This window comes from Artemia sp. Qi Xiang Cuo, chromosome 16, assembly GCF_049724085.1.
Source record: "Artemia sp. Qi Xiang Cuo chromosome 16, ASM4972408v1, whole genome shotgun sequence".
NCBI lineage: Eukaryota > Metazoa > Arthropoda > Branchiopoda > Anostraca > Artemiidae > Artemia > Artemia sp. Qi Xiang Cuo.
Genome location: NC_142809.1, coordinates 9,066,067 through 9,092,789, shown reverse-complemented (window position 1 = coordinate 9,092,789; position 26,723 = coordinate 9,066,067). Strand labels below are relative to the sequence as shown.

Below are 26,723 nucleotides of genomic sequence, written 5' to 3'. Positions count from 1 at the left end.
ACATATTTTTGATTGGAAAACACACCGAAAGGTCATATTATTTGAACTTACATCAAACGTTAGAGGGCTTACATTTGAAGAACTATCCATTATTTGTATATATTGTTCTATATTTCAGACTATACTGTTTTCAAAAACTTCAAAACCCCGAAATATACTCGCTTAACGGTTACCTATTTGCGAAAATCGTACTAGGTCACGCTATTTGAACAATAATTACCTCACTATCTATCACTCACGGGGAACAGGTTCAAAACAATACTTCATACATCATATAGTCAGCTCATTTAATTGGAAATTAAAGTGGATAATGCCCAATTCACAGGAGGGGGCATGAAAACTATGGTTTTTAACTACGATATGCAAGACTAGAAAGAAAGGTCTTTAGGAGTGGAGCTGCACCTCACCTCAACCCTCGCTCTTGAAATCCCCCCCCCCCCGGCCCCCCCAAAACTCAAATTTTCCAGAGGATTTTAAATCCCCCCCCCCAAAAAAAAAATTTCTAGGAACATATCTTCATCATATTTAATTATTTTCGTTGGAAAACCTGCTTACCGAAGCGCTAGTGCTACCTAAGTAAAGAACTATGTGGGTACAATATGTTGTTTTTGGTTTTTTTCATCATAACCAGGGCACTTCGTATAGAAGGAGTCATCGCAAAAACGTTGAAAGGGCTCATTCATTGGAAATTAAACTGGATAGTGACCAATTCACAGAAGAGGGGCGTGAAAACTATGGTTTTTAACCATGATATGCAAGACTAGAAAGAAAAGTCTTTAGGAGTAGGGCTGCCCATCACGTCAACCCTTGCTCTTTAAATCCCCCACCCCTAAAGTTGAAGTCTAGTCTAAACTAGCATAACTACAAAATTACACAATATTGCATAGAAATACCAAAACCATAGGTTAGGCTATGTCAGGTTAGGTTAGACGTTAGGTTTCACCACGTTTAAGTTAGGTTAGATTAGGTTAGCTTAACATGAGCGCACATGAAACGCTAACCTAATCTAACCTAACTTAAACGTGGAGAAAGCTAACTTCTAACCTAACCTGACATAGCCTAACCTATGGTTTTGGTATTTCTATGCAATATTGTGTAATTTTGTGGTTATGCTAGTTTAGACTAGACTTCAACTTTAGGGGGGGGGGATTATACAATGAAAATATGTCCCCCCCCCCCAGAAATTTGAGTTTGGGGGGGGGGGGGAAGGGAGTTTTTAAATTTCTATTTTATTTGATTTTTGTTTGGGCTTTTTGTCTCTAAAATTTGAATTCAGCCCTTCTGGGGCTGTGGTAGCTAGTACGTGACCTATGATTTACATGGGTCATGGGAAAGGTATGCTGACCGTCATGCTCCAATTAGGAAGAGACCTCTTGATCAATGGGGAACGACCAATTTGCACGCTGTAAGTGATGTCTCTATGCTTTCCGTTCATTTGCTTCTTACAGAAAAGTATTTTAAGGGCTTAATGCTTTTTTATATGCTTCCTTTTTAATTATAATTATGCAAAGGTTAAGAACTATCGTAGCTCGGTCATCCATAATCATTTAAGTTATTTAACATTTTTGCAGTTATGAACTTTTAATAGTTAACGATCTTTCTGTATTGATTGACAATGTTTGTAAAGCTACTGAATTGTACCATTAATATGCGTGCTACAGGTTAAAGTAAACCTAAAGACTGAACCCAGTATAAAAAAAAAGATGAGACACATATGCAAAATGTTTCTTTTCGGGGAAGGGAATAAAAAATCTATTGGATAGTTTGAATAAAAAGTTCTCACATAGACAGGCAAAATGGGAGTCTGGGGGGTAGGGGCCTTGTGTTCCCCTCAGCACTGTGTTCATAACTTAAATTAACAAATATATTGCTAAATTAAAAGGAAAAAGAACGATATCACAGAATCCTTGTAAATTTGAGCCCCAGCGACAGTGAATTCTTCATTAGCAAACACTCATTAACTTTTAATATACTTGTAACCCTTGTGCTTTATATGACCTCCTCATTAGAGTTCTAGGAAATAATAAATTAGTTGAAGCTTCCTTAGTAAAAAAAATACAAATAGGAACCTAAACGAATGCATGTTTTTAATTGAGTTGTGTAATTTCTTTGTGCAACACAGACAAATAGACCACATTAGCTGTTATCATAATTTCACCAATGATCATAAAGACTTACGTCAGAGGCTATGGACCTATGCTACGAAACTTCGACTGATTTCAGTATATAAACTGATTATCTAGAACTGTTCACCAATGACCAGGAGTGTCAAAGCAGTTCTATATTTCTCAAAGGAGAGATTGAACATAGGCCTACTTCTTTTGTAGACCTTTATAAATACAACTACTTACAGCTCCAAAGGGAAACACCAAGCTGCAAAGGGCAACACAACTGCACACGCTTGTCCTTTGCCCTAATATGATAAAGGTTTCACTATTTACTGACTCCCATGACGTTCCTATATTTCTTTAAACTCCTTTCCTACGCTGGGTGTTTGAAATTATCAGCGCTTATCTTACACTACATTTTCTGCATCTTTTCTTATTAATAGTGTTGTTCTCAATGATCATTCAGCTTTTTAAAGACTTACTGTTTAAAATCTTTAAAGCCCTGTCTTACTTGGTTTAATAATTGTCTTATGGATTCCATAGCTTGAAGCTTCCAGATCAGATTTCGTCTTGTTTTGATTTACGTATAAGCAGTGGTATCAATTCAGGAAAAGTTAGAGGGGAGGGTCAGATATATTTCTTAAAACTTAGGGGGACAATGGGCAATTTAGAATTTTTTCGATGAAAATACCAAAAAGTTATTTTTCAAGCAGAATGCAGTCAATAAGTATTTTCAAAATCCCCCCCCCCATTAATGTCTCTGTGTATGTATCCTTATTAACCTTCTTACTAGTAGATTTAAGATGATTAAAAAATACCTCGGCTTTATCTACTTCTTATTCAATAGTTGCGAAGAACCTGCAATCGACTATCACTTCAATCCGAAGATGAATAAGAAAAATACAACAATGTCTGCTTGAGCGTAATTTGTGCTATTCGATAGGGTGCGATACGATATGAATTTATTATACCAAATAACAAGAATTAAATTAACAGTTAAATTAAGAGACAATATAATTTAAATAATCACTCTTCTTTGTCACTTATTTATTAAAATGAGACACAAAATACTGTCGAAAAGACAATCTGTATCGGTTGGTTGCCACGAGCTTACAAGGCTTGGGTTGTAAGACTATTCGTCTTCTTCGCGTTGTCTCCAAAATGAAAGGATCCTTATTAGTAATATTTACCAGTTATAATAAACGATTGCACATTATAAGACAGAGCTCTTTCTACCCCCTTATTTTTAATGCCAGATAGTCTATCTGTCAACCGACATGAAAAAAAAAGAATAAACCTTCCCGCAACCTCTTTAGTACTAACTGAAGAAATTTTTTAGCCCCCCCCCCCCAAAACGCAAAACATCCCCTCACCCTAAGTCCCCTTAATCCCGTCCAAAACAAAACTTTCCTGAAAGTTTCAATCTGATCCCCCAGCCGTGAGACAAAACAGGGTATGATCTCTTATGGTGATCAGGTGCTCTTGAGGAATACTGGGTTTAGCTACCCGCTGTATAACCTCAAGTAATTGCCTAGGCAATACGAGCACTTACCAATTATATCAAATAATTTTTTTATCGCTCAGAAGCTGAACTCCTATTCATTTGAAAGGAGACTAAGAGCCCATTTGATTTGTAGTGAGTATTGAATCATATCCATAAAAGTAAAACTGTCTCTTTGTGTAGATACATGCGTATTTTTTTGTTAAGGGATATATTTGCCCGCAAGGGCACACATCATATTTTATCAGGAGTCAAACTTTACAAAATTGAAGAGATTAATTGCGTGGAAGCAGCAAAATATGTTGTACAACAGGATGTGGAAATTCTTCAAATTTGTGTAAGGGTTCAAGCCCGCTGGACGCTTGCCTATCGAGTTTTTTTTTTTTTTTTTTTATTAGGTATAATTTTATTTTCTATAGTAATAAAAAAATACTAATTTTTAGATATGATACCTTCTTTCTAGATGTTCTAACACACTTGTCAAAGCTAGACTTACTACTCTATTAAATATATCATTAGGCATAAGTTTACGTTTGAACAATTATTCGACATTATTTCTGTTGATCTTTGATTTAGTGTAGCAGCTCTTTACTTTTAATTGAAAAATAACCTCTTGTGGAAAAAGTTTTTGTCACTCTATTAAATATATCATTGGATATAGGTTTACGTTTGACAAATTATTCGACATTATTTCTGTTCATCTCTGATTTAGTGTAGCAGCTCTTTACTTTTTACTTGAAAAATATCCTCTTGTGGGTTGTGGAAAAAAAGTTTCTGTCACTCTAATAAGTCTATCGCTAGACATAACTTTACAGAAAATTTAGTTTCTTCTAGTTTCACGGTCTAAGTATAGATTCTAAGTAGGTTTTAACTGCACTGCTTGTTTGGTGGGAGGGGGATGGATAACCAAAAATAGCGGATGGACCTTTATTTGACTCGGTTAGATTTTGATTCTGAAGCTATTTGTCATAGTCCGTTGTTCTATTCAATTTCATGAGCCAAACTCTGTACTTTTTAAAATGTTGTAGTTTTTTATATTCTTTTTCGTTTGCCATTTATTGTTGTGGTATCAAAAAATTTGGATTGTTGGTTCAATTAATTATAAGTTCATTAAAAATTAAATAATTAGTTACTACTTATAATAATTTGCAAGTTCCAAATGATGTCAGAAAAGAGATATTAAAAAAAATTTGTTGAACTATAAGTTATATTATTGTTTTCAGATCGCAGTTAGGTTGGGCTCTGAAGAATATTCGGGTAAAAAGAATTTTTCACATTTTCTAGCTTCCTTTAATTGTAGTATATGAAAAAACTTGAAACTGTGATTTTGCGATAAGCCTTCAGCTGCAATTTACACCAAAAGGACAAGATACTTATCAAAAGCATGAAAATTTGAAAAGTAAAATGCATATTTCAAAGAAATAATATCCTTCTTAATAATTTAAAATCAATAAACCGTGGAAAGTTTTTCTTTAGTATTGTTTGTGAATGATTAAAAGATGATGAGTGACAGAAAACATTTTTGAAACTAAACAAAACTTTAAATTTAGTAAATTGTCAAATGTTGTCAAAATGTAATTTTTTCCTGAAGTTGAAACCTCTTAGTTTAACTCAGGTATTGAACCTTTGGTAGATATATTGGTTCGAAAATAAACTATCCCCGTAAAATCTGAACTAATATAGGTTTTCCGCAGGAAACTCTAGTTTTTGATCATAGCGTTATCAATCTTTTAGGATGTATGGCATGGTTGGGATCTCTCACTTGATGAGGAGGTCCTTCTTTGTAATACTACAACCTTCGAAGGTAGTGATGATGTGCTAGAAGTACATTATACGGAAGATGGTCTGTCGTATAAGTCAGAAGATCTGGTACGGCGGGGTCCTTCAAGTCGTGTTTGCATAGAGGATGACGAGCGGTGGGCTCCTACTTTGCCTTCAAAAGGAGTACGTGGCAATTTATTTAAATACAGATTCACTCCATTGATTGATACATCAATGAATGATGAAGATGGGGTTCAATTACTTAAACCGAATGCTGGATCTATACCATCCCCTCATTGTAGTATAGCAATGCTGGAAGATCGTGATAGTGTCGTAGAAATAATTGAACCTGAAATTATGTATTTAAAAACTGTTATAAATATCGATATTTCAATAGAATAAAGATTAGAAAGAATGAATTATTTTTTGTTATCTTTGATAGAAAACTTGGTTGTGGACTGATAATACTCTATGGGGTGATTTAATCAAACTGAACTATTCATGTACAGAAGTCTCTGCTGGTATCTGCACTCTATATATATCTAGTATATGAAAATTAAAATAGTACAAACACATTTATTGTATGATTACAATATAAAACTCATTATACATTTTAATAATTAGATTTAACGGTAAATCATATATGAGAACTCTTCCACCATGGTTTCCGTTGTTTAAAATCCTTTTCGTAGAATGACCTCTTATGTTGTCTCTTAAAGGCCCACTTTTTCTCTTCTCTTAGAGCATAATCATCATAATAATCCGAGTTATATCTTGCACTAAATACATTTTTCTTTGGGTTTTCACTGCTGTCTTTTACACTATAGAGAAAGCCCTCTTTTACCAGTCTCTTCTTTTGATCTTCCTTTTCTATCATATCAATCCTTCTTTTATCTGAGCTTACTTGCAATCGGTATAAATTTCTCTCCATGTCACATATAATTTTTCTTCTCCTTTCCTCCAGATTCTTCTCATCTGTCTCTGCCTCTATGCAGCCTGAACATTCAGTAGGTTCATGAGAATGTTCAAAATCATGAAAATTTCCTTTACAAATAGAACAGTTGCAATAAAAGGATATTTCTAACTCAACTTGTTCACTCATGTTATTACACTGCTAACTAAAAACTTAGTGAATTCTATTCACAGACTAATAAAACTATAGCAAAAATCCTTTCCTTATATTCCCTCCGCCGCTAATATGTAAACAAAGCCCTCTGATTGGCTGAGAAGGAAACATGCGATCTAGCTGTTTCCCGGAAACTCATAACATTTGGCTCGAACAACAACAACAAATACTGTTTCCCGGAAACTCATAACATCTGCCTCGAACAACAACAGGAAGGAAGTGGCATTAACTTTGCCTCGAACAACAACAAGAAGGAAATGTCATTAACTTTGCCCGGAAACGATTTGGTTAATGACTCAATAATCCATAAAAGTGACAAAATTCCTGTTTTTCAAATTCTCACTGACAAAAATCCATCCATCCATCCATAAATGTGAGAAAATTTGTTTTTTCAAATTCTCACTACAAAATCCATAAAAACAGACAAAAATATGAGAAAGTTCCTGTTTTTTCAAATTCTCACTGACAAAAACCATAAAAACATCCATAAATGTGACAAATTCCTGTTTTTCAAATTCTCACTGACAAAAACCATAAAACATCCATGAAAACATCAAATAAATCGCCCAACAAACATAACCATCCATGAAAACAGACATAAATGTGACAAAATTCCTGTTTTTTCATTCTCACTGACATAAATTATGTAAAAAAAGTTATAGGTGGCAGCAGGGGTGAGTGATCGGAGTATAAGATAGCCTTCTACTTATATATCCAACATAAAGGTTTCAAATTAAATATTATTCATATTAAATTATTTGTCAGTAAAAAGCTGTATAAAAATTTCGTCTGATCTAAGAGGTCTTCTTAACTGCCGAACCCTCTTCAGCATTTCAAACACTGATAAACTTTGAAAATGATGATCGGCATTTTACAAGATTGCCTAGAATTTTGAAAATTTTGAGTTTTTATGTTTTTTTTCTAATGTTTTAAGTCTTCTTCACTCTTTGCAGATTAGATTTATCAAACAGTTCGTGGTAACGAACTGTAAGTAAGGAGCGACCCGGCTCAATGGTAACCGAAACTCTACAAAACGGGTTTTTGATACCAATAGATATATCAAAAGAATCAGATTTCAATGCTGATTTCAAATATATAACTTTCATCAAGTTTAATGCTACCCATCAAAAGTTACACGACTGAGAAAATTTGGCTGATTTTCAAAAAAAGGGGAAAAGCCCCCTAAAAATTATAGAACCTTAATGATAATCACACCATCATAGTCAGCGTATCAGAAAACCCTACTGTAGAGGTTTGAAGCTCCTATCGACAAAAATGTAGAATTTTCCATTTTTTGCCGTGAGAAAGATCCCAGATGCGTGTTTATTTGTTTGTTTGTTTGTTTGTTTTTCTTTTCCCAGGGATTATTTTCTCAAACCAGTGGTCCTAATATATTGTAAGAGGGATCAATGGAATTCAAATTATAAGTTATGTTTCTCTTATAAGGTGACCAAAAAATAAAGGGCACGTAACCCCCCACTTGCGCTCATTTTTTTCCAAAACTCCCTCAATAAAAATTTTGAGATTGCCATTTTGTTCGGCATGGTCAAAAATATGATAAATATGTCTTTTAGGGTGACTTAATCCCCCGAAGATCCCAGAGGGAGGGCTAAAAGTTATTAACTTTACCCAATGTTAACATATAGTATTGGTTATTGGGAAGTATACAGAAGTTTTTATGAGCTTTTTTTTCTGGTAGTGGGAGGGAAGGGTGGGTCGGTGGTTATGTTAGAGGATCTGTTCATGAAGGAAGCTTTCATGGGGGAAGGGAAATTGCCATGAAGGGGGCGCCGGACTTGCCAGCATTATTTATTGGTTATTGGGAAGTATACAAACATTTTCAGGAAGGATTTTTTCTGGAGGGTGGGCTAGAGGAGGGGGCTGCTCTAGAGAATCTTTCCGTAGAGGATGTTTCTGTGGGGTAAGGGATATTTCGATGAAGGGGGAGCCGGATTTCCAATCATTATTTAAAAAACGAGCAGAAATTAAATAAAAAAAAGTTTTTTCAACTGAAATGTAAAAAGGACTATTAGAACTTAAAACGAACAGGAATTATAACGTATGTGAGGGGGTTCTCCCCCAAGTCAATACCTCGCTCTTTACGCTACAGTATTTTTTAGTGCTTTCAAAAGAGCTATCTATTTTAATTAATGACCTTTGTGATTCAGGGCTTTGTGAATCAAAATTTTTTTTTCTTTTAACGTAAAGAGCGTGGTATTGACTAAGGGGAGAACCCCTTCATATAAGTAATAACATATACGTAATAAAAATAACAATAAAAAAACAAGCGATACGGCTCAATAGTAATCAAAACTTTTAAAAACGAAATTTCGATGTCAATAAATGTATCAAAAGAATGTGTTTATAATGCTGATTCTAAATATATAAATTTTATTAAGTTTAGTATTACTCATCAAAGGCTACGAGCCTGAGAAAATTTACTCGATTTTTTAAAGAGGGGGGGAAATCCCCTACAAGTGAAAGAATTTTAATGAAAATCACACCGTCAGATTCAGCGTATCAGAAAACCCTATTACATAGGTTTGAAGCTCATATCTGCAAAAATCTGCAACTTTGTATTTTTTGCCAGAAGAAAAATATACGCTACGAACATAGAAGTTAGTTACGTAAGTTAATTTGTAAAGACATCCATTTAGCAAAAGAAAAGTAAAATTTTTATGCAAATAAAAGCTGCATTAACTAAAAAACGATCAGAAATTAAATAAAAAAAAACAACTTTTTTAAACTGAAAGTAAGGAGCGACATTAAAACTTAAAACGAACAAAAATTATTCCGTATATGAAAGGGGCTGTCCCCTCCTCAACGCCTCGCTCTTTACGCTAAAGTTTGACTCTGTCTCACAACTTTATTTTTTAAAACAATAAAAAACTTTAGCGTAAAGAGCGAGGCGTTGAAATCCAGTACGACTTCCACTCCTATACTCTGTTACCAGATTATTCGCATTCCTTGTGTAATAATCATGCAAATCACAATTTTGTCGAAAAAATATCTAAAAACACCGATGGACACATTTCATGAAAACACTGGTAAGTAAAAACTGCAGCCTGGTAGTCACTAACCTGTCCCACATCTATCATCTTTAATTTCCTAAAACAAGCAACTGTATTATCAGTTTCTTTAACTTACCCCCTATCAAACGGACTGCCTTATTCTGTATTACCTGTACACGCCTAAAATTACCAAAAAAAGTGTTAACCCAGTACATACAGCCGTACGATATATAGGGGCTAATAATCGCATGATAAAGAAGCAACATCCCCCCCCAACCAGGCACGAAGTGCTTCAGTCGACGTATAATTCCAAGACCTCTTGCAACTTTTGATGCCACAAGATCACTGTGACGTTTCCAAGACATATTGCAGTCTAGATAAAAACCTAGATACCTCATTCCTTAAACCTGTTCTAGAAAATTACCCGAAAATAATATTCGCCCACCGAGATCAATGGGCTTACCAATTCGACTAAAAACCATAAAACTTGTCTTTTTTACATTAACCGACAACATACTTAAGGAAGTAAACACACTTAAATAAGTTAATACTATATTTACATTATTAGTTAACTCATCCAAGAAATAGCAGTGTCATCTGCTGAAGAAGTAAGACAAGAATCACGAAGGTAAAATCTCATAGTAACACCATTAACTAAAAATAAAAGCGGACCCAGCACAGAACCCTGCGGAAACCACAATTCAAAATATATGGACTAGAGGTTACACTATCAATTACAACCTTTATTGACCTTCCCTTTAAAAACGAATTAAACCAATTCAAACAAGCTCCTTTAACCCCTAAAAGCTTTAATCTATTTAATAAAATACTAAAATCAATCGTATCAAATGCTTTTTTAAAATCTATAAGAACACTGAGAGGTATTTTTCCACTATCAAGACACTGATTCACAAAATCACATAAGTGTAGCGCCGCATGTGTAGTTGAGTGGCTTTTGCGGAAACCAAACTTAGTATCACTAAAGATACCATGATATGTCAAATTCTGGTAGAGTCGTCGTCCACGGAATAATCCCACATCTACGCAAATATCCTCTGGACAATTCAAGCCTGGTGAAGATTACCCCGGACAATTATCCTTAACATGTCCACGAGTAAAATTGAATTGGTAAAGAGAAAGCAAGACATATAAAGAAATTTCGTATGATGTTCTGGCAAACTCCCCAACAGTAAAATTCCTCTGAAAAGTTCATCCCCTGGAATCTTCCCTTTTCATGGAACATAAAAACACGATTCTGTGTGGAGAATTTCTCCTAGTGATAATTCTCCCTTAGAGAATTTCTCCACATGGGAAACCCCTAATCCCCATGCAAAAATCCCCTAGAGAATTCCAACTCAACAGCAAATTGCTAAGAAAATTCCCCCAAAGCTCCAAATGTAAAATGGGGTCACGAACAAGAAAGTAACATAAATATGAAAAAAATCGCATACGAATTCTGGCAAATTCCCGCCGCGTAAAATTTCCCCCGGAAACTTTTATCCCAATAGGAAATTTTCTCCATAGAAAATACATCCTCAAAAAATCCCCCATAACATGAAAAATGTCGATGTACTTCCCTATAACAACCACTGTATTTAAATTATGGGAAAATTTTGTAACTTGTGTCCCTTTCCCCTGTGGTTCTGGAGAGCCACTTCATCTTTAAAGACATAGCTATTTTACATTTTAACTATACTGAACAAAATGGCTTTCTCGATGTTGTTGGAGGAGAACTATTTGCCCTTAAATCTTTTTGATTACTTAAAAAGGACACTAGAACTTTTAATTTCCGTTCGAATTAGCCCTCTCACAATATTCTAAGACGATTGGCTCAGTACAATAGCCCATGGGAAAAACAAACAAAAAAACACACATAAGTGACCATCCTTCTTGCAAAAAATACAAAATTCCACATTAATACAAATAGAAGATTGCAAACTCTGTAATGGGATGGTTCCCATTACATGTTTGTAATCCCATGGTTCCCATCCCATGGTTGCCATGGGATGGTTCCATGCGTGGTTCCTCCTCTTCAAGGAGATGGTTCCCTTATAAGTTGAATCTTATTGTGTGATTAAATAAAAAAAAACGAGTTTTTTTTTAACGGAAAGTAAGGAGCGACATTAAAACTTAAAACGAACAGAAATTATTCCGTATATGAAAGGTGCTGTCCCCTCCTCAATACCTCGCTCTTTACGCTAAAGTTTTTTATTCTTTTAAAAAATTAAGTTGTCTGACGGATTTAAACTTTAGCGTAAAGATCGAGATATTGAGGAGGGGACAGCCCCATTCATCTGCGGAATTATTTCTGTTCGCTATAAGTATTAATGTCGCTCCTTACTTTCAGTTAAAAGCTTGTTTTTTTTTCATTTAATTTATGCAAGTTTTTGAATTAATGCAGCTATGATTTTGGCTCACCGTACATGAATAATTAAAACGAAATTTGCATATTAATTTTGCTTTTATGGCTAAATGGCTTTCTCGAAATTTTGTTCTGACGTAACCTACAAATTGACCTACGTAACGAACTTCTATATTCGTATGTTTTTACGTATATTCGTATGTTGTATGTTGTATGTTCGTATTCGTATGTTGTATACGTATATTAGGGAGTTTGCCCCCTAGTCGATACCTTACTCTTTACGCTAAAGTTCGAATCGCAAACCCCTGAATCACAAAGGTTAATTAGAATAGATAGCTTTTTTTAAAACTACTAAAAAAAACTTTCAAACATTTCGTGGTAACTAACTGTAAGTAAGGAGCAACCCGGCTCAATAGTAACCGAAACTCTAAAAAAATGAAATTTTGATACCAATAGATACATCAAAAGAATCAGATTTTAATCCTGATTTCAAATATATAAGTTCCATCAAGTTTGGTCTTACCTATCAAGAGTTACGCGCCTGAGAAAATTTGGCTGATTTTAAAAAAAAATAGGGTAAAAGACCCTCTACGAGTTATAGAACATCAATGAAAGTCACACTATCATATTCAGCTTATTAGTGACCCCTACTGTAGAGGTTTGAAGTTCCTTTCTACAAAAATGTGGAATTTTGCATTTTTTTGCCAGAAGAAAGATCATGGATGCGTGTTTATTTGTTTTTTTTTCCCAGGGGTGATCGTATCGACCCAGTGGTCCTATAATATCGTGCGAGGGCTCATTGGAACGGAAATTAAAGGTTCAAGTGCCCTTTTTAAGTGACCAAAAAAATGGAGGGCAACTAGGTCCCTTCCCACGCTCATTTTTTTCCTCAAGTCACTCGATCAAAATTTTGAGATAGCCATTTTGTTCAGCATGGTCAAAAATATGATAACTATGTCTTTTAGGATTACTCAATCCCTCGAAGTCCCCGGGAGGAGGGCTGAAAGTTATGAACTTTACCCAATGTTAACATATAGTATTGGTTATTGGGAAGTATACAGACGTTTTCAGGGGGGATTTTTTATGGTAGGTGGGGGGTGGATGGGTCGGGGGTTATAGATGAGGAGCTTTCCATGAAGGAAGTTTTCATTTGGAAAGGGAAATTGCTATGAAGAGGGCGCCGGATTTCCCATCATTATTAAAGAAAAAAAACAGAAATTAAATAAAAAAAACAAGTTTTTCAACTAAAAGTAAGGAGCAACATCAAAACTTAAAACGAACAGAAAATATTACGTATATGATTGGGTTCAATCCCTAGTCAATACCTCGCTCTTTAAGCTAAAGATTTTTTAATAATTTCATAAGAGCTATTTATTCTAATTAACGGCCTTTGTGATTAAGAGGTCATTTTTAAAGAACTGGAACAAAATTCGAACTTTAGCTTAAAGAGCAAGGTATTGACTAGGGAGCGACCCCCCTAATATACGTATTAAAAATCTATGAATATAGAAGTTCGTTATGTAAGTAACGTATGTAAATAACGTATGTAAGTAACGTTATGTAAGTAACGTTATGTAGTAACGTACTTATAGAAACGTTCGTAAATAAAATTAAACAACTTTCGAGAAAGCCATTTAAGCAAATAAAAGTAAAATTAATATGCAAATTTCTTTTTAATTATTCATGTACGGTGAGCCAAAATCCAAACCTGCATTGATTCAAAAAAAATGTTCAGAAATTAAATAAAAAAAACAAGTTTTTTTAACTGAAAGTAATGAACGACATTAAAACTTAAAACGAACAGAAATTATTCCTTATATGAAAGGGATTGTTCCCTCCTCAACGACTTACTCTTTAAGTTAAAGTTTTAAATTCCAAAAAATCTGTTTTTTTAAACAATGAAAAAATTTATCATTAATAGTGAGGATTTAAGTAGGGTCTAGTCCCTTTAATATAAAGAATAAGTCATATTCTTTTTAAGTTTTAATGTCACTCCTTAATTTCAGTTAAAAAAAATTGTTTTTTTATTTAATAGTGAAAAGGGCGAGGTATTGACTAGGGGGCGAACCCCCTCATATACGTAATAATTTCTGTTTGTTTTAAGTTTTAATGTTACTCCTTACTTTCAGTTGAAAAAACTAGTTTTTTTGTTTAATTTTTGATCGTTTTTTAAATAATGCTGGGAAATCCGGCGCCACCTTCACAGAAATGTCCCTTCTCCCAAGGATAAATCCTCCATGAAAGGATCCTCCCCCGTAACCCCCTCCTCCAACCCCCCCCCCCCATCAGAAAAAATCCCTCCTGAAACGTCTTTATACTTCCCATTAACCAATACCATATGTAAACGATGGGCAAAGTTCATAACTTCCAGCCCTTCCCCTGGGAACTCTGGGGGATTAAGACATCCTCAAAGACATATATATTAGATTTTTTACTATGCTGAACAAAATGGCTATTGCAAAATTTTGATTGGGTGACTTTGGGAAAAAATGAGCGTGGGAGGGCGCCAAGTTGCCTTCCAATTTTTTTGGTCACTTAAAAAGGGCACTAGAACTTTCAATTTCCGTTCAAATGAGCCCTCTTACGATATTCTAGGACTACTGGATCGATAAAATCACCCCCGGAAAAAAAAAATCAGATCAAGGAAGAAAGAGCACATCCGTGATCTTTCTTCTGACAAAAAATACAAAATTCCACATTTTTGCAGATAGGAGCTTGAAACTTCCGCAGTGGGGTTTTCTGATACGCTGAATCCGATGGTGTAAAGTTCTATGACTTTTTCGGGGTTTTCCCCCTTTTTTCTAAAATAAGGCAAATTTTCTTAGGCGCGTAACTTTTGATAGGTAAAACTAAACTTAATAAAACCTATATATTTAAATCAGCATAAAATTCTAATTCTATTGATATATCTATTGGTATCAAAATTCCTGCTTTTTGATTTTTGGTTACTATTGAGCCGAGTCGCTCCTTACTTAAAGTTTGTTACCACAAACTGTTTGATTTTCAAGAAAGTTCTTTAAAGAAAAATCATTAAGATTTTTTCCAAAAATATGGCTAATTTTCTCAGGCTCGTACCCTTTGATGAGTAACGCTAAACCTAATGAATATTATATATTTGAAATAAGCGTAATAATCAAATCCTTTTGATATATCTACTGATGACAAAACTCAGGTTTTTAGAGTTTCAGTTTCTTTTGAACTGCGTCGCTCCTTACTTATCGGTTATTTACGTAACGAGGCAATCTCTTATTCTTTTCTAGCATAGGGAAAATTGCATTGGCCACAAATAAAAACTGAACTCCTGAAAAATCCAAATACATGAATCTGCTACTTTTCGAGCTACGCAATCAGTTTTTTTTTTTTTTTTTTAATGAATTATTCTATTAGTAGCCCTTTCTATATTTATTGTCCCTTGGCCCCATTTCTTAAATTTTTCGTTTCTTTTTTTAGAGATGGATGCTTTACTGTAATGCTAATCACAAATATATAAAATGTACTAAGTTTATTTTATTTGAAAGTATGCGGAATTTTTTTGGGGGAACTTTCTGTGGAGGAAGGGGAGGAAATTTCATGGCATGATTTGACAAAAACAGTCAGAAATTGAACAGAAAAGACTTGTTTTTTTCAGCTTCAAGTAAGAGATTTTTCAGTATTAATCTGAAATTGTTTCATATGAGAGGAGGCTTGTCATTCCCCAAACCTTACTCTTAACGCTTAAACTTGCCTTTTCATCGCACTTCTTTATGAAAGACATCTCACGCACAAGGGCTGTTGAATTTTAATAAGAAGGACTCTTGAAGCACTTTAAGATTTTTGCGTAAAGAACAAGGAGTAATACTCCTAATATACTTAAGCCCTTTATCTGGACCTCAATCGCCATCTCAAGCATCATTACTAAAAATTAAGGGAGGGGGGAAGAGGATATTACTAACTTGAGGGGGTTTGGTATTTTTAAAATAGAACCAGGTTGCATTCCGTAGTATCTGGCTTTTTATTCGTTTTTCTTGTTTGTGCAATATTTTCTTTTACGGAAGAATTCCCCCTACCCCCCCCCCCCTGGGCTGACATGGACACAGAGCAAACCAGTTTCTGGAATCCACAGATTGTGGTATACATGGATGTTTGGGCTAAGTATTCAAGCACATTTCAACAAATACTCCTCCCACCCCAAGAATGTCTGGGCCACTTTTCACCTATAATTAGTATTTATTTAGTTGTCGAGATCGATGAGAATTGTCCAGTAAGTATGAAATTACAAATTCAGTGACAAAAATGTTTCAAACAATTTCTCTTTTCTCTTGAGTTTTGAAATGTAGGGAATCCAACTCACGAAAATGTAGAGGAGGATTGAGGGTAAAATATATTTTTTCAAAATCTAGGGGGATTGGAATTTTGATGTTTTTTTTTCAATGGAACTATAATAAAGTTATTTCTAATCAAACTGTTATAAAGAAAGCCATTTTTTTTAAAATCTAGGGATCGAATAGTCTTTTGAAAGGCTGCTGAAAGGAGCCTTTCAGGCTGCTGAAATAGTCTTTTGAAAGGCTGCTGAAAGGAGCCTTTCAGGCTGCTGAAATAGTCTTTTGAAAGGCTGCTGAAAGGAGCCTTTGGAGCTCCTGCTGAAAGGCTGCCAATTATTGTATTCACTGGAAAATTGTTTATTATTTTATTCCTGAATATATTTGTGGGATGATTCATCTATTCTTATTTCACGAAAGGGTTTGTTTAGTATTGTAATTAATCATTTTGAAAACCATATTTTTTCCCAAATAGATAGCTAAATAACAAAAACTAAATTTATGTATTTAGCATAGTTGTTTCTTTTTTGTCCCCATAAGAACAGAAACAACCAATTATTCCTCCCTCTTGGCTGTTAACCTTTTCTTCTTCTTGCTGCCTCCCCCCGTTTTTCCGGCTTGCTCTTACCCCTTAATTAAAAAAAAGAAAACAGTACCGACGCTTAGTAGCAGTTTTTGCAGAACTTGATTCAGACAGAGTATTTTCCTTTAGTCTTTCCTGCAATATACCAATGATATTTGTTTTGTTTTCAAAGACAAAGGTAGAGAGAAACATTTCTCAAACATTTTGTGGTAACGAACTGTAAGTTAGAAGCGACCCGGCTCAATAGCAATCGAAACTCTAAAAATTGGAATTTTGATACCAATAGATATATCAAAAGATTTAGATTTTTATGTTGATTCCAAATATGTAAGTTTCATTAAATTTAGTCTTACCCATCAAAGGTTACGAGCCTGAAGAAATGTATCTGATTTTCGAAAAATAAGGAAAATCCCCAAAAAGTTCTAGAATCTTCATGAAAATCACGCCATCAAATTCAGCGTATCAGAGAACCCAACTACAGAGGTTTAAAGCTCCTATCTGTAAAAATGTGGAATTTTGTATTTTATGCCATAAGAAAGGTCATGGATGCGTGTTTATTAGCTATTTTTTTTCCAGGGGTGATTGTATCAACCCAGTAGTCTTAGAATATCGAGAGGGGTCATTCGAACGGAAATTAAAAGTATTTGCTATTGAGAAGTATGCATACATTTTTTTGTGTGAGGGGAGAGAATTTTCTACAGGGAGGATTTTCCACGGGGACAATTTGTCGTGGAGAGGGAAGTTTCAGGGGAAATTTTACACTGGTAAAAATTTCACAGAATTTCTATACGAGATTTTTCTTATGTCTTGCTTTCTCCTTGTCGATTCAATTTTACACGTGGAGATGTTAAGTTCAAGTGTCCGGGATAAATTGTCACCAGGATTGAATTGTCTAGCGCATTGGTTCTTAAATATATTTACACACTGTACGCCTTTTTACCCACAAAACATTTTAGGTACCCCTTCTCAATTATCAAATAGCCTACTAAGTACACTATAGCTAAAATATAAATAAAATTACCTGTCCTAGAGTTAAAGGGTTGTTTATTTTTTTGTTGGCTGGCTGTGTACCCCCTAAAAATTTTTGTGCACCCCCAAGGGGTAACGTACCACAATTTGAGAACCAATGGTCTAGAAAATAAATCATGTCAGGAGGAGGGATTTTTCCACGGAGGTTTAGCCTGATTTATTAGCATTATTTAAAAAACAATCATAAATTAAAAAAAAAAGTTTTTCCAACAGAAAGTAAGGAGCAACATTAAAACTTAAAACGAACTTGAAACGAAACACTTTTTACGCTAAAGTTTGAATTTTTTCCCAATTCTTTAAGACTGACTCCTGAAACACTTTGTTCTTTTAATTAGAACAATAAGAAGCTTTTCTTTCTACTAAAAAACTTTAGCGTAAAGAGCGGGGTGTTGAGTATGAGCAATTTCCCTCGTATACGTAATAATTTCTGTTCGTTTTAAGTTTTAATGTTGCTCCTTACTTTCAGTTGAAGAAAAATTATTTTTCTTCATTTAATTATTTATAGAACGGAAAAAAAACTCATGCAGGCTTCTAACCCGTGACCAGCTGTGTCCCGGAAATAGGAAATTATTGGGTCATTTGAATAGAAAATTTGTGGAGCATCAAAATGCTAATGACATTATGTGACTTTGTGATGAAACATAAGTCCCTTGGGTTACTTTTGAGTAATTAAAACTGAGGATTCTAGAACTAGACAAGTGGAAAAACTATGATTGGCATTGATTCAATTAAGATTTGGTAGTGGTACGCAACATGCAACATATCTGAAGAGCTTTTAACCAGAAAAAGAAGTCAAAATGGAAAACTGTATTGCAGTAAGTGTTTTAGGATAAATTAAGAGGGTTATCAAATACATTTAGACTGAACTTCTGCATGTTTAGATTTTATATTTGTAAACCTTTGTGTATTGTCCGGGGTTAGGGACGTGCACATGGAGGGACTTCGATGCCTAGCCCATCTGGGAAATAAAATATGTCTACTTGCCTGCCTAGAGCTATATTCAGACTTTAGAAGAGGGCTGTAGGCCAGTACACAATCATCACGATAGCAATTATTATAATTGGAATGAGTGCTTTGTTGGAAGAGAGTAGTCGGCAATTACTCTTTTTTTTTGTGTTAAGTTTAGAAAGAAGTAATCTTCCAAAATTACCGATACTTCTGCGCTAACTAGTATATACTCGGGACTTTTGACACGAAACAGCAAGACTAGCACAGCAAATTAGTTTAATTTGACCTACACATATTTCCAGGACATTGGAAATTTGAAATGGAAAACATTTATCAATGCTATTATGTAGAAATTGAAGCCAGACAGTAAAATAGTAACATCTTGAACTGGCATGTTAATAATTGGGAGGGTGTAGCCAATCTGAACTTTTACCTGTTAAATATAGGAAGGGGCCACAAAAAGGGGGTAGTTTTTGTAGCAGTAGAAGTAGTATTAGCAGTATGTACATAGTGCCTTTTGAGTAGTTCAACGTCCTCCCTATCAAGATACCTGAAAGTTACAACATGATACAGCGGTTCACAAGGTATTGCTAATGCACCCTTTTGCAACTGCATACACGGTTCTAGGCGTTTCCTCCCCTTCTCCCCGGTGAAAATGAAGGTTTTCCAAATTTGAGAGTATTATTACAAATTTGTTTTTTAGTCTTGTTGAGGTGTGCTATGGAAAGGGAAAAAGAGGAATTTACACATCATAAGTATTTTAAAAACTTAGAAAAAACACAAATCCATTTTTGTTGAAAAAGAAAAATTTCATATTACTTCATATAGTTTATTTGTTTATTTGGATTAAACGATACATAATAGCATGGGAAAAGTTGATAAGCCAGGTGAGGGGGGCAGATTGATATGGTGTATCAACGTGAATCAGCACGATTTTTACATTGATTCTATATTTTCCATTTTTGATCATGAGGCGAACGCACAATAGGAAGACCGATAGGGGCTAAGCACCGAACTGTGACAATACAATTCCCCTTCTTCAGTACTGCCCTTTTGGCCCCCTTAGTAAGTGAAAACAAAGAAACACATTTAAAACAAAACTGTTATATAAAAAAAGATCAATTCTATTCTAGAAAAGCATCTTATTCATGCTCAGTTCAACAGCAAAATTTGATTAATTTTTTTTTTGGCTAATTTCAAAACAGAAGTAGAAGACCTCTTAGTTATATAGTTATACCAACTTAATTGTTGAAGAAGAAAAAATGAAGTCTTATACCTTCATAAAGTAATACTTATGTCCTAAAACTGGGTATTAGGATACCAAAGATTAATAACTCTTGTTTTGAATTTAATTTTTCTTTTTATGGAATTTTGGAAAAATTCCAAAGCTTTGAAATCTTTGGGTTGTGTTTCTCCGTAGGCTAGCAACAGAGATAGTAGGACCTGCTATGTGAAGACTGCTATGTGAATGATTTTCAGTGCTCGATGACTGAGGAAATCTTAAAATACTTCTCAAAGAGGGAAAGTTTCAACTGTTTCAAATGCTCACTAGTTCGAGTAGTTGGTCGAATTTGATGTCCTGTTGCTTTCATGGAATACTCGTAAATGCATGGTTTTGGTTCAGAAATACAGTAGTTATTTACTGAAATACTTTTTTGTCACCTTTTTAGGCCTTTGCTTAAAAAGTCATTTCCTAAAAAAAAAAAAAAAAAAAAAAAAAAAAAGTTTTCTTAATACTTCTGGCGATATTCAAAACAAATGCTATATGAATTGTACAGTTTTAAAACAAGTAATCTTCTTAAGGTTTATAAATGATTTGTTATTCCATTCCAGAGCTCAGAAAGTATATCACAAGTGGTAGAAGAAATTGTTGAGGCCAAAGACCGTTGTGACGCAAGACCTTCGTCAGTAAATGTTGAAAGTGACAAACATAGACAAGAAAATCCAAAATTTAGATCGCTTCTGGCTCCCAACTGGCTTAACTGGCACACTGGACTAACTTGCTGGAAGAGCAAGTGTTTCTGTCACTGGATGAGAAATGCTACACCTACTAGCTCTCAAGTGCTAATTTTTAAGGAGGAATTAATTAAAAGTGTCAGAGACAAAATCCTCAATATTGCCGATTTTTGCTATTGTCTAATATCAGCAAAATGTAAACGTTAGTGTTAAATTTTCGTAGAACCTACTCAAATATATTTATCTTACTATAATTGGTATTTTTGTGTTAGCGGATATATTCGTTGATTTGTCTTGTTTCAAAAATACTTCCATATGAACTTCTGTAATTTTTGGCAGTAACGAGAGCCAAGTAAAAAAAAACAAAAAAAAAAACACACACACAAAATGTAGGCGAATAATTATCAAAATTAGGCTAAAAATATATGGCACCAAAAAGTTTAAGAGGGTTTAGCTTTCCTTTGAAAGGAGAGTTGGTTTTGGGTACCAGAAAATTCTTATTGTTTAAGTTTTTACGAACAAAATTGTCGTCAAATTCTACAATTTTGTTTTTCACATCTTTCAAGCGTAAAACTTTCACAAATCATTCTTAATAAATAAATGAAACTCAAAACAAACATAAATTACAAAATATAACTTAGTCAAACTCATAACGAGAGTAGTATAGGCCCTTTGGGACTCAATACACACATACCCCGATGAACTTTTGGAGCTACTAACCCGTCCTATAGGCTCTTTGGATCCAAATACATACATATCCCAATATGCTATTGGAGCTGTAATTCCACTATGAGACCTACAATTTCTCTTGAAACGATATATTCTTTCTTAAACAATGCCATTACTTTAATGGGGCCCATATCCTGTCATTCCAAGCGCACACATAGGATGTTATCGCAACTTCCGGTTTATAAAGAAAATTCTTCTATAACATCGCCACGAATACAAGCGGGCCCATAGTATTACGTAAACCAATTATTCTGATATAAGAGAAAGACCGTCCATGTTATTTTAATCAGATAAAGTGAGCTTTATCTAGCAACATGTTTAATAAAAGGATTTTCGACGAGGACTTTAATAAACAAGAAGTTTGTGATATACATTTTTGTTATATGCTTAGTGTATAGGGACTGTTCCTTATACAGTTTTGGCTAATAAAACGACCAATAAAATGATATCAAATTGTATCATCCCTCCCTACTCTCCTTTATTGAGCTATTGAATTCAGTCCGCGGAATATTTTGAACCTGGACCTTTCGGGGATGGTGCCGAACAATATCAAATCTAAGAAAGAGAGCATTTACTAATTTTTATATGTTTGTAGATCGTATATAATCATTAGTTTTTTTTAAAAAACACCTCTCCCTACCAGTCATTCTTGAACAAATTTCCTCTTCGAATGAACAATTTTTTTCCTTGATAGTAACAAAATTTTTTTAATAGGAGAAGGTTTTCCGCTAAAGATAACAAATTTCTCTTAGAAGTTACAATTTTTTGTTAATGATACCAAGTTTTCTATTAGAAGTAGCAGCTTTTTTTTAACATAAACAAATTTTTTCTTCGAAGTAACAAATTGTTTCCTTAATACTAACACATTTTTACTTAATACGATCAAATTTATCATGGAGGTAACAGCTTTTTTTTAATAGTAATAATTTTTTTCTAATAGCAGTAAGTTTTCCGTCAAAGATAACAAACTTCTCTTAGAAGTAATAATATTTCTGTTAATGCTACCAAGTTCTCTGTTAGAAGTAGCAAGTTTCTCTTGACACTAACAAATTTTCTCTTCGAAGTAACCACTTTTTCTTTAATACGTACTAACAATTTTTGCTTAATATTTTCAAATTTCCCTTGGAGGTAACAGGGTTTTTCTGAATATTAAAAATATTTCTAATAGCTACAAGTTTTCTGTCAAAGACGTATTAAGACTATTTTTAAAAATAGCACAAGTAATTTTTTGTTATATGTATGCTTAATGATTTTAAGACATGGAAAAAATTAGAAAATTTTTAGTTAAATAAAAAAGTAAAAAAAAGTCACTACAAACATTATTTTTTTAATAGAAAAATCATGAGTGACATCTGTATCATCCCTTTTTTGTATTTTTTAAAATATCATTCTAATTAAAAAAAATTCCCTCCTGAAAAATTTGACCCAAGCCTTTTCAAGACCAGAACATAATTTGCACTTTACTAAAAAAACAATAATCGTTTGTTGTCAATTTGATATACATATTGTGATATTTATTCCTTACAGTCTTATTACTTCTTTATTTATTAAAGTCAAAAAATGAAAACATTAAAGTGTGTTTTGTTTTCACGTTTTTTTCACTTTCCCGTATATGTGTTTTTGCGCTCCTCAGTATAATCCTGCTAAGTAAATAAGAAGACTATTACACCTTTTCTTAATTAATTTACTACGAAAAGAAAGTAGCATACAAACAGAATGAAATTAAATGAAATTTATTTATTAGATACCTATTCTACACAGGACAAGCTCGGAAACGAATGAATCAATGCATACACGTACTAATGAAAGTATTTTGTTGAAAATACAACGTCTCAAAAACACATGGGCGTATACAAATTAAAAAAAGACAATTAGCATGGAGATATAAGAAAAGCAAGAATATGGAAAAGATTATAATTTCACAGTAAGCGTGTAAGGATCCTTGTCCATCGTGGACCCTTGTCCCCATCAAAATGCAACAACGAAAGCAAATGGCCTATAATCTCTTCTTTACAATTTTATTTGACAAACGGCTTCACTTGAACAAGTAAACAGAGCCGGATAAAAGGCTAATGGAACTATTAAACTCAACCAAGCCCCACCCTGTCATCAAAATTTACACAGTTTTTTTTCGAAATTGTGAAATAACAAGTATCTGATCACGGCTTTCTGCAATGCCTATATAAGATTAACATGGGATTTATGCAACATTCCCTTTTTCTACGACATGCACTTCATTTTTTTCCATAGGATTTTCACGAAAGTCCTCTGACCTCACGACACCCTTTGTCTTTAAATAGGTCCATAGCAGATTAACATGGGATTTTTGTGACACCCCAAAAAAAATAAGTTCCCCGAATCACCGAAAATCACGCAATTACGGTGCCAAACCTAGCGATTTATCACCAGTGACTTTCCCTGCCAAATATTACTTTGCCTACCATAATTCTTCACTACTTTCTTGTTCATTAAGTTTCGTCTCTTTTGCTACTTTGCATAAAAACCAGACAGATGGAATATGCAATTGCAAATATTGCAATATACACAGTTCTTCATATGTTGACAAAAAAGTATCGTCTTTATGAAATGAGTTTAAATCATTTCGAATGCAGTTTCCCAATCGCTATTTCTTACATCATTCATAGTCAATAATCATATTTTCAAGTTGAATAGAATTATAGAACACATTCACTACTATACAGCTTCAGCCTTCAGTTGAATTTTGAAATTGACAGCCGACCGATTGCTTCCACAGCTGAATTGTACGTTTGCAGATTTTTTGTTTTTTGCTGGTTCTAGATAAGATTTTCTTAATGTTTAATACTCAATTGTTGAACGCCTGATAGATTAAAGAAAAAACAATTTTCTGTCTGAAAAAATTTTACCCCCACCCCCAAAAAAAAACTTCTATTGAGACAAAATTTAGCTATAGACTAAGCTATTTATAAGGTCAGTGAATTAAATATTGAACCGGAAGTTACCCCAAAAATAAGATTCATAAATAAATTTTAAATTATTGCCTATAGGGAGGGGATAGGGGGCTATCATTTTAAAATGATAATGCCTTATTTCTTTATTGAAAGCAGGGATGCCAAAAAGATATTTTTTATTTATTTAAAGTGGAGACAGAAGAAAATAATATAAAATTCCCTGGGAAACCATTGAAATATTTTGATAGACCCAAGCCCCCCCCATTAGGACTTGTTCATTGTCTTGGGTATTTTGCGATTTCTCATGGGCTACTAGCCTAATTCGGCTTTTGTGTGTGCTCCCCTTTAATTAGATTCTTTGGATCTTATTGAATGCCACGGCGAATCTATGACTCAGTTTTCCAATATTGAGGTATATCTGAATAATTTCGACATTTTTGTTGTTGTGTTTGTACCGCTTTACTCATACCCTCATTTTTTTCAAGGAACACTAAGCTGTTTAACGTTATTTTGCGTGTTTGTTTGAACCATATAGTGACCTATTTAACTATTAAGTAAATTATTTTTCTAATTAAAGTTGAGACGTTATCCTATCAAGGTGGTATCCAGAGGAGGGGAGGGTAGGGAGGTATTACATTTAAATAATAATATCTCGAAATTTGTTTTATTGAAATCAGGGATCCCCAAAAAGTTATTTTTTCTTAAATTTAAAGCAGAGACGGCATCCTATCAAAGTGGTATCTAGAGGGGTGGGGGGGGTAGTTAGCTATCATATTTAAACGACAATACCTCGATTTTTTTTTAAAGCAGGGGTGCCAATAAGTTAATTTTTTTTATTTAAAGCAGAGACGGTATCCTATCAAGATGGTATCCAGAGGGGGGCATAGGGAGTTATTATATTTAAGTGATAGTACCTTGATTTTTTTATTGAAAGCAGGGATGCCAAAAAGTTGAAAAGTTGACAAAAATTAACAAGATTTTGGTGAGTTATACTTGATACAGCACTTGCATGGTTTTATCGTCCAAAGGGAAAGGGACACATGCGTCAAATCCATTTTTTATTATTGATGAAAAGGGTTTACTTTGAAAACATTCATTCATAAGTACCAGGCAGATTCATACTAAAACGAATTGGTATAACGAAAGCAATATCGACATCCACACCTAACGTTGCGCTCGAGTTACAATGGCGCTCTTGGTCCAGTGTCCAAGTTACATTAAAAGGCCAGGTCGTAATAAATCTTTCAATTTGGGAGGTTCAAGGAGGAGTCTTTGACAGTCTTATGACCTCAGGGTACTAGATCTTGCAACGCTCTTAAGAATCTACGGTGGTTTAAAAAATTTAATCACCCCACAAATGATGGCCAAAAATAGGGACAATTATAAGAAATGTAAAATTTGGAATATTAAAACTTTTTTCAAAGATTTGAAGAAAAGCAAAAAAGGCTAAATACCCCTAACTATGCTTGAAAGCTATTTAAAAAGAAACTATTTAGAGATTTCCATGGAAATGACCATAGCAGAAGGTTTGAGCCTGGGTGAGGATCAAGAAGGAGTCTTTGAGTATTTTGACCACAGCTGACTTATTGTGCCGACTTTCTTAAATTTGGTAATTTTTGTGAGCATTTGGAAATCAAAGCTTAAACTCAATAACTGATACTAAGTGTCCTAACATTTTGCTTGGATTAAAAGTGACGAACTAGGAAGAAAATATCAACATCTTCCTGGAACTACTTCAGTCTGCATATTATTTCATTTAATTACATTTAAAACGGATGAGCTTTTCATTTTTTACCTAAGAAAATAGCTGGCACTTCATTTTTCTTCATACCGAATAAACTACTAAGTGTTTTTTGTTTCATTGTAATTGAAGTGTTCTCATGTGAAGTGTTCATCATGTATTTTTCAATTTGATAAATTTACTCATTTTAGATGCAGTTTATAATTTGACTGATTTTAGGTATTAATCAGTTTAAAATTTGAAATGAATCCTCAAAAGAAAAAATGAACAATATCCAAAAGAGCAGCTAAAAGCAATAAAAAAGCAGCAGTTCAGCCTTAGCCTATATGACATATATTCTATAAAGAAGCCAGAAAAACTTTAAAATGCATTTTTTAAAGAATTGTTATTAAAAACCAGTTTTTAACACAAAAAGGCTTTTTAGGAATCCGAAAGAGCAAAAAAAAAATCAATATCAAAGTCGCCCATTTTAACTGTTTTAAAGGTGACAAAACAGATATAGGCAAAGGGTATTATGAAAAATTTAGCTTCTAAGTTCAAAGTTATATTCAAAGTTTTTACCCAGATAACTGACGATTTTTGATATACGGTATTTGATGTTTTGTATGCAGTAATGCTCGATGAAAAAAACTAATAATTT

At 33.9% G+C, this 26,723-nt stretch overlaps 1 protein-coding gene across 3 annotated transcripts in view; it reads left to right on the top strand.

The window, feature by feature from the left end:
* LOC148942542 (uncharacterized) overlaps positions 1-20,918 on the top strand; it is a 46,313-nt gene extending 25,395 nt beyond the window's left edge. For 2 of the 3 annotated variants that reach the window (XR_016143057.1, XR_016143056.1), the window contains exon 2: positions 20,561-20,918. Coding sequence is in view for 1 of the 3 variants with exons in the window: in XM_089102156.1 (XP_088958282.1) it covers positions 18,577-18,594; positions 20,561-20,890 (348 nt within the window). In the remaining 2 variants the exon portion in view is untranslated. Of the gene's footprint in view, positions 1-18,492; positions 18,595-20,560 lie in introns of those variants that run through there. The other variant, XM_089102156.1, reaches the window with a different exon arrangement.
* The last annotated feature ends 5,805 nt before the right edge of the window (positions 20,919-26,723 follow it).